Below are 18,223 nucleotides of genomic sequence, written 5' to 3'. Positions count from 1 at the left end.
TAGTAATGGTTATGGTATTTCGATAAGCTTTTTAAGGGTTTGGTATGGTTCTGGTATTATACTTTTTGAGGGTATCCGTTCCGCTGCCATCCCTGCTCGTACTTGTTCATGGGCATTTATATTTTGTTTCCTAGGACTGAACTTAATTATTGAATTGGTATTTTTGAAATCAATGTAATTGATTTGAGTAATTTTTATTATTAAACCTAATAACCCCACCCTTGAGGACGGTCTTAGGGGAGCTAGGCTTGGGACCATTTCGGCAAAACGATCGTCTCCGAGTGGTACCCTCATGATGATTTGGTCTTATGTTTGTTTGGAGCTTAACGTTCTTGAGTCAAATCGCCACGTTCCGGTTGTCCCTAACTAATGCATGTTTCCAACCCGAGTGGCCACTCGGATTGGATGGACAGATAAGGGAATTCACACGATATTAAATGTTTGGATTCACAAGGTTGGCCACCTTTACATGTTTCTTCTTTATGAATCAACTCATTGAAAACCTGGTCTCTAAAAAGAAATTGAATCAGTGTCCTCCATCTCCGATATAACGAGAAATAATTTTGCACATTTTCGCTGTAAAGTATTTCAACTTAATAATTTTTCTAGTCAAAGAAAAACTTAGACAAAAGTTTTTGAAAAAAAAATAGTGCAATAAAGAGCTTACGATAAGAACTTGTAACTACCATTAATTTGTTAGAGAATGCATATTGTGTTCCGACAAGGTATATTGTGTGTGTACAGATCAATGTGAAAAATAAAAAAATATGTAAAGAGACTAGCTAACAAAAATTATATTGCTGTAAGACCTAATGTATATATTATGTTGGGAAAATTACATTTTTCGTCCTCATACTTTACCCACTTTTTCAAAACTGTCCCTAAACATTTTGGAGTTACAATAGTAGTCCTTAATCATGCCGTTTTTGGACAGAATTGGTCCGCCGTTAATTTTGCAGTTAAGTTGGATGGAAAATGGCATGTGCCTCTCACATGCCTTCAATTTACAACACTACATGAAAATGAACTTTTAACAACAAGCATTGCGTCTTGTTAAAACAGATTTTTCATAACTAAAACTTGATTGAAATTCGAAATTATATAAATTCCCAAAAAAAAAAAAATCGATATATATTGTTTTCAAATATTTTGAGAAATATTCTTTAAACAATTGAAACATTGTTTTAAAAAAATGAAATATTGCTTTCAAAATCAAGATTTTCGAAATTCAAATGAAAACATAGTTTGAAAATATAATAAAAATTCGATCCGAATAGGTGGGATAAGAAACCTCCATTTCAATCTTCACCCTAATTTAATAATGTAAAACTCGATAAATTGTTTCAAAATATTTTTAGAAGTATTGTCTAAAATAACAATATAATGTTTTAAAACCGGGATTTCTTGAATCCAAATCAAATTATTGTTTTAAATAAAATAAAAATCTGATCGTAATAGGCGTAGTAAGAAAACTTCGTTCCAATTTTCACCCTTATTTAATAATCTAAAACTCGATTTGTTTTCAAATTAAATTCAGAAATATTGTTTAAAAAATCATAATATTGTCTAAAAAATTAATATTGTGTTTTAAAATCGGAATTCTTGGAAATTGAATGAAAATATTATTTTAAAACAAAAAAAAATTCGATCAAACTAGGCGGCATAAGAAAACTCCTTTCCAATTTTCACCCATATTGAATCATTTAAAACTCGACATATTGTCTCACAATTAGGATTTTGGGAATTGACTAGAGGTGTAAATTGGAATGGGGATTTCTAATTCCCCAATCCTATCGGGTTTTTTATTTTGGTTTGAAACGATATATTTTAATTGAATTCCAAAAATGCCGATTTTGGAACAATATTTTAAATTTTAAACTATATTTTGATTTTGTAAACAATATTTTCGAAACGAGTTGATTTTTTTTGGAATTTGCGCGATTTCGATTTTATATTAAATTTTAATTAAAAATAATAATTATAAAAAATATGTTTTAACAACACGCAATTCGTTTTGTTGAAAGTCCATTTTCATGTAGTGTTGTAAATTGAAGACATGTGAGAGGCACACATGCCATTTTCCATCCAACTTAACTGCAAAAACTAACGGCGGACCAATTCTGTTAAAAAATGGCATGATTAAGGACTACTATTGTAACTCCAAATTGTTTAGGGACAGTTTTGAAAAAGTGGGTAAAGTATGAGGACGAAAAATGTAATTTTCCCTATTATGTTCTTCTCAAGTGAGAAGTGAGGTCAATGAATGCATGACTCCTCACTACAAGGAATAGTAAGGCCGCCCATTGGATGACGAAATCCGAATTCTTCTTCAGCTTGGCATAGTAATTCTTAAAATGAAGGATGGTTCAAATATGATAATGGAATTACAAATCGCTTCTTTTCACTTTCTCCGATGTAAACAACCAAATGCCCCTTTGGAACTTCGGCTGATCTTTTTTCAGCTGATAAAGACCGTCTAAGAATTTTGTGAATAGCCATCGATATTTGTTACAGCAAATTTCCGAAGATGAAAACGGAGGAATGTATGAGAGTTTTGAGAAGAAAGTGAAATATGAGAAGTTGAGTATTGAAAGTTGGTTGTGAGTTTAGAAATGTGTCGTGTGAACGTGTATATATAGTTGAGCATGAAAGGCCATAATCCTTACGAAGAAGCCAAAGGGTATGTGGTTTATGAAAAACTCAGAGAAACAAAAGCACATGAAGAATCACATGATTTTGTCTCTAAAATCTTCACAACATAATGAATGATTTGTCATTTGTGGGGTTAGAGACATTATTCATAACACCACCAGCAAGAAAAGACTCAGCTGAATTAAATTGCGGCATAAGTTAAATTAAATTGCAAAACATAACTTGTAGCATTTAGGTTAACATCTCCTAATTGTTATTACATATAACGAAATAAACAGAGACGATGAGATGTGCGGGGCCGCGGCCTTCACTTATTGAATTTGTTGTGAATACAAAATAAAAATAAGGGCCAACTACAGTAGCAAATGGCCGAAGATCACATGTACATGTGTGGCAATTAATCAGCTAGTATAATTGGATATATACCAAACCTTAAGTTACACAGCAAACATAATTCGAGCCATGTTGCCATAGTTGGTAGGACACTAAATTTTCGATCACACAAATTCTTTTTGGCTTGAATTTATTATCATGTATTCAGACAAATCCATGTGATTTCATGTGCGTATGTTCTTTCGAGTTCCATAGATTAATTACATTTATGTTGACCACACTTAGGTAGTATCTCAAGAAAACAATCTATATATACACCGCAATTTCTGGGAAAATTACATTTTTCGCCCTCATACTTTACCCATTTTTTCAAAACTGTCCCTAAACATTTTGGAGTTACAATAGTAGTCCTTAATCATGCCATTTTTTGACAGAATTGGTCCACCGTTAACTTTTGCAGTTAAGTTGGATGGAAAATGGCATGTGCCTCTCACATGCCTTCAATTTATAACACAATATGAAAATGGACTTTCAACAACACGGATTGCGTATTGTTAAAACAGATTTTTTATAATTATTATTTTTAATTAAAATTTAATATAAAATCGAAATCACGTAAATTCCAAAAAAATAAACTCTTTCGGAAATATTGTTTAAAAAATCAAAAAATAGTTTAAACATTGAAAATATTTTGAGAAATATTCTTTAAACAATTGAAACATTGTTTTAAAAAAAATAAAATATTGCTTTCAAAATCAAGATTTTCGGAATTCAAATAAAAACATTGTTTCAAAATAAAATAAAAATTCAATCCAAATAGGCGGGATAAGAAACGTCCATTTCAATCTTCACCCTAATTTAATAATGTAAAACTCGATAAATTGTTTCAAAATATTTTTAGAAGTATTATCTAAAATAATAATATTATGTTTTAAAACCATAATTTCTTGAATCCAAATGTAAATTATTGTTTTAAATAAAATAAAAATCTGATCGTAGTAGGCGGAGTAAGAAAACTCCGTTCCAATTTTCACCCTTATTTAATAATCTAAAACTCGATATTTTTTTCAAAATAAATTCAGAAATATTGTTTAAAAAATCATAATATTGTTTAAAAAAGTAATATTGTGTTTTAAAATCGGAATTTTTGGAAATTGAATGAAAATATTATTTTAATATAAAATAAAAATCCGATCAAACTAGGCAGCATAAGAAAACTCCTTTCCAATTTTCACCCATATTGAATGATTTAAAACTCAACATATTGTCTCACAATTGGGATTTTTGGAATTGACTAGAGGTGAAAATAGGAATGGAGATTTCTAATTCCCCAATTCCTATCGGGTTTTTTATTTTGGTTTGTAACGATATATTTTAATTGAATTCCAAAAATGCCGATTTTGGAACAATATTTTCAATGTTTAAACTATTTTTTGATTTTTTAAACAATATTTCCTAAAGAGTTTATTTTTTTGGAATTTACGTGATTTCGATTTTATATTAAATTTTAATTAAAAATAATAATTATAAAAAATATGTTTAACAAGACGCAATGCGTATTGTTGAAAGTCCATTTTCATGTAGTGTTGTAAATTGAAGGCATGTGAGAGGCACATGTCATTTTCCATCCAACTTAACTGCAAAAGTTAACGGCGGACCAATTCTGTCAAAAAATGGCATGATTAAGGACTACTATTGTAACTCCAAAATGTTTAGGGACAGTTTTGAAAAAGTGGGTAAAGTATGAGGACGAAAAATGTAATTTTCCCGCAATTTCTTGATTACAAACATACAGCAACAAACTCTTGAAAATACTCAGCTTTCACTTATTTCAAATACCTCTTCGTTTTTAGTTGAACAAATAAAAGCAAGATTCACTTCACAAGAAGATGGCAATCCGCCAAATTTTGAGACGATCGTTATCGAATGAAAGAAGAACAGCTGAAGTTCCAAAAGGGCATTTGGTTGTTTATGTTGGCGAGGGCGATAAAAAGCGATTTGTTATTCCTTTATCATATTTGAACCATCCTTCGTTTCAAGATTTGCTATTCCAGACCGAAGAAGAATTTGGATTCCATCATCCGATGGGTGGAATCACTATTCCTTGCAGTGAAGATTTATTTGTTGATTTAACCTCTCGTTTGAGCACAACATGATCAATTATACTTCACAATTTTGTAAACTTAGTTGTTCTCGTTTGTTCTCATTTTCTAGACAAACGAGAAAAAAATGTATATACATACAAGATTAGAGTAGATTGAACATTTTTAAGAAAAGTATTGTGTGGTTTGAGTTGGAAATACTAATTGATGTATATGAACTAAACAGTTCAAATCAATCTTTTGTTCTTTGTTTAACATACCTTGTTTGGCATTATTGCCTGCTATTTACTTGCATTATTTTATCTCGTCAAATATCCCACAAATCAAACTTTCCATATCATCTGTCAAGTTAAACCAATTTCCTCGATCGTTTGTTTTTTCAGAGGTTAAAAACATAATAATTTAACACGATTTTCTATTCATCAATGACCAAATTAGTTAAAAGGGCAAATGGCAAAAAGGCCCATCACATGGGACTTAAATTAGTTAAAAAGTCAACGGTCTCCGGCGTTGACTATTTTTTTTTTTTTTTTTTTTTTTTTTGAATTGTTTTTTCTTAGAAAAAAAATATTTTAATTAATCTTACTGTCTTGACTACTAAATTACTGTCTCAAACAGTAATATTACTGTTTGGGACAGTAATATTATGAATATTATTTTTCCGAACAGTAATATTATTAATATTATTGTCTAAGACAGTTAAATTACTGTTGGAGACAGTAATTTAACATCCAAGACAGTAATATTAATTAAAATAAATTTTTTTTAAGGGAAAAAAAGAAAAAAAAAAAAAGTCAATTAACAGTTAAGTTACTGTCTCCGACAGTTAAATAACTGCTGGAGACAGTAATTTAGCAACGAATACAGTAATATTAATTAAAAATATTTTTTTTAAGAATAAAAAAGTCAATTAACAGTTAAGTTACTGTCTCTGACAGTTAAATAACTGCTGGAGACAGTAATTTAGCAACAAATACAGTAATATTAATTAAAAATATTTTTTTTAAGAATAAAAAAGTCAATTAACAGTTAAATTACTGTCTCCGACAGTTAAATAACTGCTGCAGACAGTAATTTAGCAACGAATACAGTAATATTAAATTAAAAATATTTTTTTTAAGAATAAAAAAGTCAATTAACAGTTAAATTACTGTCTCCGACAGTTAAATAACTGCTGGAGACAGTAATTTAGCAACGAATACAGTAATATTAATTAAAAATATTTTTTTAAGAATAAAAAAGTCAATTAACAGTTAAATTACTGTCTCCGACTGTTAAATAGCTGCCGGAGACAGTAATTTAGCAGCCAAGACAGTAAAATTAATTAAAATATTTTTTTAAGAAAAAAAAAAAAAAAAAAAAAAGTCAACGCCGGAGACCCGGCGGTCAACGGCCGTTGACCGGCCGGAAAATTTTTTCAGGAAAACAAAATTCAAAAAAAAAAAAAAAAAAAAAAAAAAGAAAAAAAATATTTCAGAAAAAAAATTATTTTCTGAAAAAAAGTTTTGGGGGTTAATGTGATATATTTGTTAGAATTGATAAGAATTAGGGTTAAAATTGGGGTCAAAATTGAAATTAGGGTTAAAATTGGTTAATTGATGAAATTGGGCTAAATTGGGGTGTAAATCATGAAATTGGAGTTGAATTGGGTTTCAATGAATTGGGGGTAATTTTGGTATATATAAAGGGATTTTCCTTATTTGCAAATAAGTTTGAATGGGGTGGATTTATTTGAAAGACAAAAAAATTGGGTGTCCCTATTTTAATTAAGTGCCCTTGTCATGGGCCTATTTGCCATTACCCCTAGTTAAAATTAAACATTATTAACTGGGGTAACTCCGAAATGGAAATTAATGCTCCAACAAAAAGGCATATTCTGCCCTTTAATTTTTTTATTTTATTTTATTTTTTATTTTCTTATTTCAAAGGAGGATAATTACTGGTTCCCCAATCCCGCCTACAAATAAAACTCTTGATTGTCTCAACGTTGGATACTTTTTGCTAGCATTTTGTCCTCAACAGGCTACTTGGCACAATATAATTGTTTGTTATATTTATGAACTGTTACGTTATATTCTAAATCTCATTCATAATCAGAAAATGGAGGTCAAAATCTCCTATATGAGCATTTGGTCCCAAAGTTTAGCATAAACAAATGGATCACTGTTTAGAAATTAAACAGTAATGTATGCTTTTCTTGCTGTGACAAACACCAAAAAAGAAATACAAAAAATTGAGAGATAGAGTACTTTTGAAGAAAAAGAAGTGCATATATGATAATGAGCTTATGATAAGAACTTGTAAATAGACAACGAATACCATTAATCATTCATAGGTAATACCATTAATTAATCTGTCCGGGAATACATTTTGTACCCTGACGGAGTATGTTCTCTATGTACAAAAAACAAAAAAACAAACTGTCCAAAAACAGGCTAGTAAAATTCTATTGGTCTAAGACCTAATGTGTGTGTGTGTGTGTGTAACTCATGTTCTGCTCAAGTGAGAGGTGAGATCAATGAATAAGTCCTCACTGCAAGGAATAGTGAGGCCGCCCATCGGATGATGGTATCCGAATTCTTCTTCAGCTTGGCATAGTAATTCTTGAAACGAAGGATGATTTAAGTATGATAATGGAATAACAAATCGCTTCATTTCACTCTCCCCGACATAAACAGCCAAATGCCCCTTTGGAACTTCAGTTGATCTCTTTCCAGCCGATAAAGACCGTCTAAGAATTTTGTGAATAGCCATTGATTTTGGTTAAAATAAATCTTTATGATGCCGAAGATGAAAGAATATGAAGGAATTATATGTGAGTTTTATGAAGCAAGCGAAATATGAGAAGTTGAAAGCTGCAGGTTGTGAGTTTAGATATGTGACGTATAAACATATATATATAGATGAACTTGTAAATACTATCCAAATTAGTTGGATTGAGTGGTGATGAAAAGGCCAAAGGATATGTGGTGGCTCCTGGAGAAGTTATTAGAGAAACAAAAGCACATGAAAAATTTCATGGTTTTGTCTATAAATTAGAGCAACATAATGAATTATTTGTCAACTGTGAGGGACCCTTATATCATTCCTAACACCACCAGCAAGAAAACGTCACATTGACCCGCTGAATATAATTGAATGTGGCCTTTAGGATAAGATGGCCTAATTAGTAGATATATCGAAATAAATAGAGATGTTGAGATGATGGTTTCAGGGGCCATGTTGCCAGAGTTGGTAGGATACAACATTTTCTATCACACAAATTCTTGTTGCCTTGAATTCATTTCATTTTTGAAAGACAAATCCATGTGACTTCATATGCGTATGTTTTTTTCGAGTTTCATAGAGAAAATAATTTTATGTTGACCACATCAATTGTGTAGATTTCTGATGAATGCATATCATATCTTTCTAGTCTATATATACAACACCGTTTCTTGTTTACAAATAACTTCTGATAAAAAAATACTTTTAGCTTTCTCAACCTTCACTTAAAAGAGTCCCTTTGTTTTTCGTTGAGTTAAGCAAGATTCACTTCACAGAAAGATGGCAATCCAGCAAATATTAAGACGGTCATTATCCAACGAAAGAAGATTAGCTGAAGCTCCAAAAGGGCATTTGGTTGTATGTTGGGGAGAGTAAAAAAAAGCGATTCGTAATTCCATTATCGTATTTGAACATTCATTCATTTCAAGAATTGCTATTTCAAGCCGAAGAAGAATTTGGATTCCATCATCCGATGGGTGGGATCACTATTCCTTGCCGTGAAGATCAATTTATTTATTTAATCTCTTGTTTGAGCAGAACATGATATACATATGTTTAGGAAGATCACAATTTTTTATAATTATTTCTTCTTGTTTGTTCTCAATTTTTTAGGATGACAAAGTATTGTGTGGCTTGAGTTACTAATTGGGAAAATTATAATTTTCATTCCTCAAGTTTGCATTGGTTTCACATTTGGTTCCTCATATTCACAAAAAATACATTTGGTACCTCGTGTTTGAATAATTTAGAGTATGAATATTGCTGATCCATTTTAAGATGAAAAATCATCTGGTTTTGATTTGTTGCTACAAATTATTTATGGACTCAATAGTTGAAAATATTTCTGTTAGTTTGGTTTTCATCGATCAGTTCTATTACTCAGGACTTACATATATTATATACATTTAAGGACAACATTGCTCAGCTCAGTCAAAATTTCGCCAAAAGGCACATATGTTATACATGTCTCATTGATAACATATTTATTGCTTCTAAAGTTCATAAGCCGGGACTACTTTGTTTTCATATAATCTAGCTGTTCTGTGTTGGCTATTTCATGTCGTCCACATACAATTCTGTTAATAGCATAATATTATAATTGATTATTAGACGACATAATGATGACAACACGGTATTCTGTTGCAAAAGGCGAAAAAATAGTTCACTATGTTCTCACTGCTCGCTGTGTGAACTCGAACATGTTACAGCCATTTCATTTATCCTCTGGCTATAAACAATTATTGGTTGTTTTCCTATGGGATTCGTTTTCCGAGCCAAAATAAATGTACTGGCACTTAAGCAGAGCCGGTCCTGCAAAAATTGGGGCCCTAAGCGAGCTTCGACAAAAGTAGATTTTTTTTCCCTTATATGTATTACCTTTTTTTTTTTGTTAATACTTATTTTTCGATTTTTTTTAAATTAATGCCTTATTGAGCTACTAAAAGTTTACTAATCTATTAAAAATACATAAATATTAAAAAGCAATAAACTTTGTGAATTTTTTTGATAACACAATAAAAAGATTAAAATATATACTTATATTAGAGATAATAGGGCTAAAACGCATAAATCATATCAATAAAATATTACTATAATATCAATCATTTAGCATTTTTTGAAGTAAAATATATAACCAACAAAATCATTATTATATATAATTTAATAAATAATAACGAAAGCTTGCTTTTTTTGTATTGAAATTACCAACAGCCTTATCTCAAAAAACAACAAAATACCACAATCAATTTTAGTGTAAGAATAATATAAAATATATCTAAATATATATAATTAAAATATTTATTTTTGGGGGCCCCTTGGGATTGGGGGGCCCAAAGCACTTGCTTGTGTGGCTTACCATCAGGGCCGGCCCTGCCTGAAAATATAACATCCCCAATAGTAGAATTTTTGGCAAAATGAGAATTTTAAAGAAGCGCAAATTTGTCAGTTATTAGGAAATTAAAATCCATCATCACTTTCCTTGTCCGATGGAATTTTCTCTGCATATTGTCGTACCACTCCGATGGTGCCACCGTGTCCCGCCATGAGACGATTCTTTGGCTTCTTTAACCCAACAAGGGTGTTAACCCAGATGTGGCAACTTATGGTGCTGCAGCCCAAGGAGGGATCCTCAGCAGAGAAGGGAGGTGATGAAACCGAAGATATTGTACTGTAACCTTCAGGGCCGGCCCTGGGGTGGGGCGAGCAGGGCCCACGCCTAGGGCCCCATGTAATAGGGGCCCCAAAATTTTAATTTTCTAATATTTATATTATATATTTTTATGTGTAAAAATTGTCTTATTGTTTAAAAAAGAAATTCTTCTATTTTTTCAAGAAAAAATAAAATTACTCTTCTATTATTTTTTCTTTTTTTATAGATTTATTTTAAAATTACTCTTCTATTCTTTTTCAAATTTTAATATTTTTCTTATTCTAACATTTGGTTACACAAAAGTTTTTTTATCTAGACATGAATATATTCAGACTTCTATTTATAAGGTTTTTATTAATGAATAATTTATTTATATTATTTCATTAAGCTTAAGACGCGGAAAAAAAAATTCCGACGTTGCCCCCGAACTATCGAACAATTATATTCTCGCCCCGGGCTCCCGAATACGCCGGACTGGCCCTGGTAACCTTTTTCTTCAGCTGTTGATTTAAGTTGAAAAAATATTTGTAAGCAAATTAAAAAAATAGAATGCATGATCATATCTTCTTCTATTGGATGTGTCTCCATTGACCTCGGCATTGAAACTGTTGGAGGAGTGATGACCAAATTGATCCAAACAAACACTGTTATCTCATCCACAAAATCCCAGTTCACCACCAATAGCCAGCACCAACAAACTACCGTCACGATTCAGATGCTCACTGAATTTGATTCTTTAATTATTTGGAAAGATCACATTCCCATGTAACCAACAAATAACACATAATTATATATTTTTTGCATTTAGAAATGTTTTCGAGAGTGAAAGAAGTCTTACAAAGGACTGTAGCTAACTGGAGCTCCGACGACCCGCGGCCAGAAAAAAAGAAGTGAATTTTTCTTTCTAAAAAAAAAGAAAAAACAATCCCTACCAATGTTAAAGTTAGGGTAAATTACAAACACCCCCCTGAGGTATGGTCAAATTACAAAAAAAACCCTCTTGTTTGGTTAATTACATCTACCCCCTAAGCTATGATTTTTTCTTACACCTCCACCCTTATGGTGCCAAATTCAACATAATCATCTAGATTCCGTGGAATGTGCTCTAGTTTGTACTCGTTTTGTGTAAAAATACAGTTTTTGATGCACCACAAACTGATATATACAAGCTAAAAAACACATATTATGATCATCTTGCTTCATAATGTAGAGTTCGAACGGAATAAAACAGGTACAAAAGTGATACTATTGCATATAATCTTGAAGATTCCACTAAATTTGAAGAGTTGAGGGGGTCATTGTAATTATCCAAACAAGAGGGGTGTTTTTGTAATTTGATCATACCTCAGGGGGGTGTTTGTAATTTACCCTTAAAGTTAACTAATGTTGAGTCAACTGATTGGATCTCCGACGACCCACCACCAGAAAAAAAAATTAAAACAATAAATAAATAAAAGAAAAATGGATTGTCTAAAGTTAAGTAATTGAAGTTAGCTAATGCTGAGTCAGTTAGCTGGAGCTTCGACGACCCGCCGAAAAAAAAGAATCTTTTTTTTTTCAAAAAGAAAAGAAAAAGAAAAAAAATATTTGATTGGGTCAGACCGCCCTGGTAGGAGGGTGGGATGCGATGGGGGTGGTTTGAACTTATCTCAAATAAAAATATGTAGGGCCATTTTGTGAATTAATATTTTTGTGGGTTTATTAGAAATGAAAGTTAAATGGAGAGTCTATTTGTAGTAAAATTTGAATTTGTGGGTGTATGTCAAATTCGCCCTAATTTTAATTTCCCAACTCATATTCACGGATTAAGATTTTATAAAGCAAACCTGATCTTTCTATCATTATCAGTTGGGTAAATTACAGTTTGCACCCCTGTACTATCGAAAAGATCGCATTCACCCCCTTATAATATCAAAATCTACAAATACACTCCTGCCGTTAGCACTGACTGTTGACTCCGTTTGTCAAACGCGTTGACCGACCGTTTCATAGAGCCTTTGGCTTTTTTCTAAAATCACTACATAAATGTTGCATACTCTTGCCCATTTTTTCTCACCAAAATTTTCACCTTTTCAGATCGTTTTTTCTCCTTTTTTTTTTCCTCTTTTTCTCGTTTTTTCTCTTGTTTTATTTTCTCCTCGTTTTTTCTCCAACTTTCCCCTCTTTTCTCGTTTTTCTCATGTTTTCTTTTCTCCTTGAATTCTGCATTTCATTCAACTTCAATTCCTATTATTTTTCCAGCTTCGTTTTCTTTATTTTTTTTCACGCTAAAATATCTTCTAATGGTTCAAATTCTCAACGATCGTGTTTTAGATCCAAACATTATATGTCTTATTTTTCTGGAACCATCAACTCCAATGTCATCCCTCCAATGTAGTCAAAACCATCAATTGTGAATCTCCCTCCCTAGTGGATCTTAAGAGTAAACAACTGATCATTCATTTTTTCTGCATTAAAATAAAAATAAAAATAAAAATTCAATCAATAAAATCTCATAAAAAAAACTAAATTTCAACGAATAGTACACATCGACGAAAGCCCTAATTTTAACGAACAGTAAAAATCGACAACAATAAAAAAGAAAACCTAAATTTTACTAAAAAACATACCCTAAACCTTCAAAGCTCATCGAATTCAAGAAACCCCCCAAAAAAATTTACTGTACCCACACAAGTAAAATTGAATGGCTTAGTCGAGAAAACCCCTAAAATTGAAAATCTTAACTTCTTCTACAGTAAGCTTCCTTCGAATGCACTCATTCAGTAGTTCTTAAAACCAATTTCGCAAAAACTCAGAGAGAAAGGGAGATTTTTGTGAGACTTTTTTCCTTATGAAAATTCGAAAGGAGAGGCAGAGAGTGAGTGTGTGTTTTTGTGAGGGAATGAAAAGACTTGGCGAAATTTCGACACTCATCAGACGTAAAAATGAGGGTAGAAGAGTAATTGCACAGTAAAAGTTAACACCGTCACATGTCTGACCATTGACTGTTAAAAGCAGGGGGTATTTGTAGATTTTGATAGTACAGGGGTTGAATGCGACCTTTTCGATAGTACAGGGGTGCAAGCTGTAATTCACCCTTATCAGTTAATACATCGTTCCTTTTGACTTGATTAGGAGGCAATAATGATAATATAATCAAGGTATGTTGAGACTTAGAAGTTAGAACATAAGTTTGATTTGAATTGTTGAGTTCATATAGAATTAGTATTTCCAACTCAAACCAAACAATGCGTTGGCAGAAAATGAATCAAAGATTTTTGTGTATACACTCTAATTGTGTTCTTCTGCACATTCCTTGATTGATAAACTATTATATTTGTCTAGAAACAGGGAAGGAACAAGAAGAAGAACCCTTCTTGGAAAAAAGAAAAAAAACTAATGCTACAAAATTGTGATCCTCCTAAACATGTATATCCATGTTCTGCTCAAACGAGAAGTTAAATCAACAAATAGATCTTCACTGCAAGGAATAGTGATTCCGCCCATCGGATGATGGAATCCAAATTCTTCTTCAGCTTGAAATAGCAAATCTTGAAACAAAGGATTGTTTAAGTATGATAATGGAATAACAAATCGCTTCTTTTCATTATGCCCAACATAAACAGCTAAATGACCCTTTGGAACTTCAGTTGATTTTCTTTCGTTGGATAAAGATCGTCTCAACATTTGTCGTATGACCATTTTTTTATGAAATGAATCTTGCTTGAAAGTCGATTTTTTTTTTTTTTTTTGAGAGTATTATGAAATGAATGAAAGGCAAGAAAGGTAAGAGTGTTTTTTAGGATTTGTTGATGGTTGGAGTCAAGAAATGGTGTTGTATATATAGGTGAACTATTAATTGTATATACTTGAAAAAAAATCAAGATAGGAAATTGGATATGTGCTGGTCTATGAAACTTGAGAAAACATGTACATATGGAGTAACATGGATTTGTTTTGGACTTTATTAGAAAGACTTTAAGGCAAAATAATTTGTGTGATTTGAAAATATTGTTTCCTACAAACTATGATAAAATGGCCCTCAAAGTCTAGATGGTCCTATTGCAATAACAAGATTTGATGTGTACACCAAGTTGTCTATATATATGTTAAGTAGGTCCACCATGTGATAAAATGAATGTATATCTTCATCATTATGCATTCATCATTTTGCTTTCAGATATATAGTAGAAGAACTAGGTATCTCATGTGATTACGTTTGTTGGCAAAAATTGAACTAGATTTATCAGCGTTGAATTCCGAAAAGGAAATTAACCCTCCAAAAAGAGGCGTAGCCGTTTACGAGCTGTCTTGATAGTTAATGCTTTATTCATAATTGGTTTGCATAGACATATAGTGAACCGTGTATAAATAATAGACTCATAATACATGCGACAGCGGGTTATGAGTAATTTAGCGTCTCGGGTTAATAATCAGGAATCGTAACTTGCATGATAGTGATTTAACTGGGTGATGAATTATCGCATAGGGGGAGATAAAATCATAAATCCGTTTTTATTGATATTCTCTTGAGTTTACTTTTATAACTAGTTTAATTATTTAGTTGATTAAATTTGACAACCTTGGGTAGGCTTGATAAAAATCATAATTGTTAGAATTTGGTACTTAGGATTAGGTAATTTGAGTATTCCATGTGGGATCGACATTTGACTCTCACGAGTCCATTATTACTACTTGTTTGCGATACGTGCACTTGCGTGTTAGGTATTTAGCCCAACAACCGTCTAAGAATTTTGTGAATCCATCGATTTTTTGTTGAAGTAAAACTTTGTGAAGCCGAAGATGAAAAATGAAGGAATATGTATTTGATATTTCTATCTGTGAAGCAATTGAAATATGAGAATTGAGTTTTTGAATTAATATTCACAAAATGCTTAATTAGACGTTAATTCTTTATCTGCTGAAAAGAGATTCAATGAAGTTCCAAAGGGGCTTTTGGCTATTTACATCGGAGAAAGTTGAAAAGAAGCGCTTTGTTATTCTGCTAACGTATTAGAACCATCCTTCCTTTCAAGAATTACTATGCCATGCTACATGTTTCTGCTAGATAATTTGATTTTATTTAATATTGAAATCTAGAAAGAAAAAAATTTCATACATTTCGCCTATACATATTATTTGGGGGCTATTACTTTTTTATATTATTTTTTTAATAGGCCATAGGCCTTGTTGATTGCTGATCCCCAGTCAGCAAGTATTTTTCTTATTCACAGTTCTTCTCTTTATGCAGTGACTTATCAAAATGGCTCAAGAGTGTAGGAATCTTTTCAAGGTAATAATATCATTAAATTCTCGAGACAAAATATGTATCTTCTGTGTCTGAAAATAAAAAAAGAAGTATGTCCAGCTGGAACTAGCTAACAAAAAAAAAAGTATTGCTCTATGAAACCTAGTCTATATATTATGCTCTGCTCAAGTGAGTGGTGATATCAATGAATAACTCTTCACTGCAAGGAATTGTGAGGCCGCCCATTTGATGATGGAATCCGAATTCTTCTTCAGCTTGGCATAACAATTCTTGAAACAAAGGATTGTTCAAATACGATAATGGAATAACAAAGCGTTTCTTTTCACTCTCTCCGACGTAAACCGCAAAATGCCCCTTCGGAACTTCATTTGATCTTTTTTCAGCCGATAAAGACCGTCTAAGCATTTTGTGAATGGCCATCGATTTTTTGTTGAAGTAAATCTTTGTGAAGCGAAGATGAAAAATGAGGGAATATGTATTTGATAGTTCTGTCTGTTAAGCAATTGAAATATGAGAATTGTGTTTTTGAATTAATGTTCGCCATGTAAACCTCTATATATAGATAGTAGTACTTGTAAATTAAAGGCCGTATGTACCCATGAGAAACTAGCTGGACTGATTGGTGATCAAAAGAGGCCTAAAAGATTTGTGGTGTGTAGCAAAGTTTAAGAAACAAAAGCACATGAAACAATCACATTATTCCCACCATATCTCCAACAAGAAAACAGAATTATTAAATGTGAATTATTCACAAGATTGGACTAAGGTGTTTACAAACCTCACCAGCACACAAATTAGCAGACCATTATTAGATAGAGTTGATTAATTTGGTGGGCTGGCATTGTCATCGTCATTATGTTTATACGTCTTAGAATTTATTTCGTGCAGATATAAATTATTTGTGTCAGATTCAGTTTTTCGTTACTGTTGCGTGAAGTGTTGCAACAGTTCGTGAAGCAGTTCGTAAAAACAGAAATAAACGAGACACACATTTAATGTGGTTCGGATACAATTATACCCTACATCCACGGGGACCTGCAAATAAAATTTACTAATTTTTAGTTTTACGAATACAATAGTAGGACTTAATCAAAATACAAAGACTCCCTCTTTGTTAACGCCGTTCTTGTATACTACGTTGAATTACAAATCTTTAATATGCAGCACGTCCCTTGCTCCGCAAGGTTGAACTCTCTTCAACGCTGAATCCCTCAGTCGGCGGATCGATCTCCTCCCGAGATCTGTTTAAGCCCCTCTCCCGAAGAACCGATCTTCTTTTTGTATAGAAGAAGCAAACTTGTGATACTCCTTGAATCTTGGTGTCTTCACCACAAAGCCTTGAAGCCGATATATTTTCTATGAAAATCACGTATCACGATGGAACTATAAAAACGAGAGCCAATGATATTTTCTCTGTATATTTTCTCTCGATCAAAGACGTTCCATGCGCAACAATAAAAAGAGCAGAAAAATATGATTTTTCTCTCCAACATAAACCATAGAGTATGAGGCGCCGTTCTGCTGTATTTATACATCTACGGGTGATAAGAATCCTACAAGGAAAATAGAGTCCATTAGGGTTAGGAAACTCTTAATTAAGTAGGAAACAATATTTTCAATACAAGGAAACTCTTTAGAATAATAATTCCTATTATAAATCAATTAATGACAAATTAAAAGAATTAAAAGCTACAAGGACTCTTCCCTTCTTTAGCTCACGGTATATGCAAACTTGTGGCACAAGTTTCCTTAATTCTCGTATAATTAGAATCCATGGGATTCTAACAATCTCCCCCTTTGTCGTTTATTGATTATAATCATTTTCTCTCACTGAGTAAAAAACCTGAAAATAAAACAATCAGATGATTAGACGGAAACAAATAAAACTAAAGATCATCATCAACTCTTTCAACAACAAGAGTGGCATCAACTGCTGCAATAGTAAGTGCCACAGTTTCAGCAACTGTTCCCACAGTAGTGGCTTCGGCAGGTGGTTCACACCGGAGTCAGCTCCCCCTGCATGTGTATATCCCTCTGTGAATGATCCTTAGGCAGCTCCTCTTGTAAATGCATTCATTCTTCCCCTTTGCTTACTCGGTTTGATAGACTTGGAAGGCGGTGGATGACAACGTGGTAAATTATCCACGTGATAAAAAAACTCAGCAAATAACGTCTGCATTAGCTCCTCCTTTTATATTCTTGTGAAGACCTAAACCAATTAATGACAATAAACATCTCCATAGGTTTCCACTTGGTGTTGTGGACTTAGAATCCCACCGAGATTCTAACACTCTCCCCCTTTGGCATTGATTGGTCAGAACATTTACTCCCCCTAAATATATGATATATGCATGAACAAGGGTCAGCAAATTCAAAATAACATCTGCAAATATAAACTGGTGTAACAGTTTATCAAACAGTTCAGCAGATAGTGTACAGTTGTTCAATTAAGCAAAGAACAAAAAAAAATAT

At 32.2% G+C, this 18,223-nt stretch overlaps 4 protein-coding genes and 1 non-coding gene across 5 annotated transcripts; 1 reads left to right on the top strand and 4 right to left on the bottom strand.

Annotated features, from left to right (window-relative positions):
- Positions 1–4,758: 4,758 nt before the first annotated feature.
- Positions 4,759–5,323, top strand: LOC148770078 (auxin-responsive protein SAUR21-like). Its single transcript, XM_088819812.1, has one exon. The coding sequence runs from the start codon at positions 4,875–4,877 to the stop codon at positions 5,139–5,141; it is 267 nt and encodes an 88-aa protein (XP_088675938.1). The 5' UTR covers positions 4,759–4,874; the 3' UTR covers positions 5,142–5,323.
- A 2,192-nt stretch (positions 5,324–7,515) lies between these two features.
- On the bottom strand, positions 7,516–7,979 carry LOC148770077 (auxin-induced protein 15A-like). The gene has a single exon (XM_088819811.1). The coding sequence runs from the start codon at positions 7,839–7,841 to the stop codon at positions 7,575–7,577; it is 267 nt and encodes an 88-aa protein (XP_088675937.1). The 5' UTR covers positions 7,842–7,979; the 3' UTR covers positions 7,516–7,574.
- Positions 7,980–9,426: 1,447 nt separating this feature from the next.
- On the bottom strand, positions 9,427–9,541 carry LOC148770076 (U5 spliceosomal RNA). Its single transcript, XR_016031944.1, has one exon. It is a non-coding gene; the product is annotated as a U5 spliceosomal RNA (small nuclear RNA).
- Positions 9,542–13,746: 4,205 nt separating this feature from the next.
- Positions 13,747–14,313, bottom strand: LOC148770075 (auxin-induced protein 15A-like). Its single transcript, XM_088819810.1, has one exon. It carries the CDS (start codon positions 14,182–14,184, stop codon positions 13,885–13,887), a length of 300 nt encoding a protein of 99 aa, XP_088675936.1. The 5' UTR covers positions 14,185–14,313; the 3' UTR covers positions 13,747–13,884.
- A 1,446-nt stretch (positions 14,314–15,759) lies between these two features.
- On the bottom strand, positions 15,760–16,324 carry LOC105960438 (auxin-responsive protein SAUR20). The gene has a single exon (XM_012984611.2). It carries the CDS (start codon positions 16,169–16,171, stop codon positions 15,905–15,907), a length of 267 nt encoding a protein of 88 aa, XP_012840065.1. The 5' UTR covers positions 16,172–16,324; the 3' UTR covers positions 15,760–15,904.
- Positions 16,325–18,223: the final 1,899 nt, after the last annotated feature.

This window comes from Erythranthe guttata, chromosome 6 (genome assembly GCF_056151865.1).
Source record: "Erythranthe guttata isolate IM_541 chromosome 6, IM_541, whole genome shotgun sequence".
Classification (NCBI taxonomy): Eukaryota; Viridiplantae; Streptophyta; class Magnoliopsida; order Lamiales; family Phrymaceae; genus Erythranthe; species Erythranthe guttata.
This window is presented reverse-complemented; position numbering and strand designations above follow the sequence as displayed.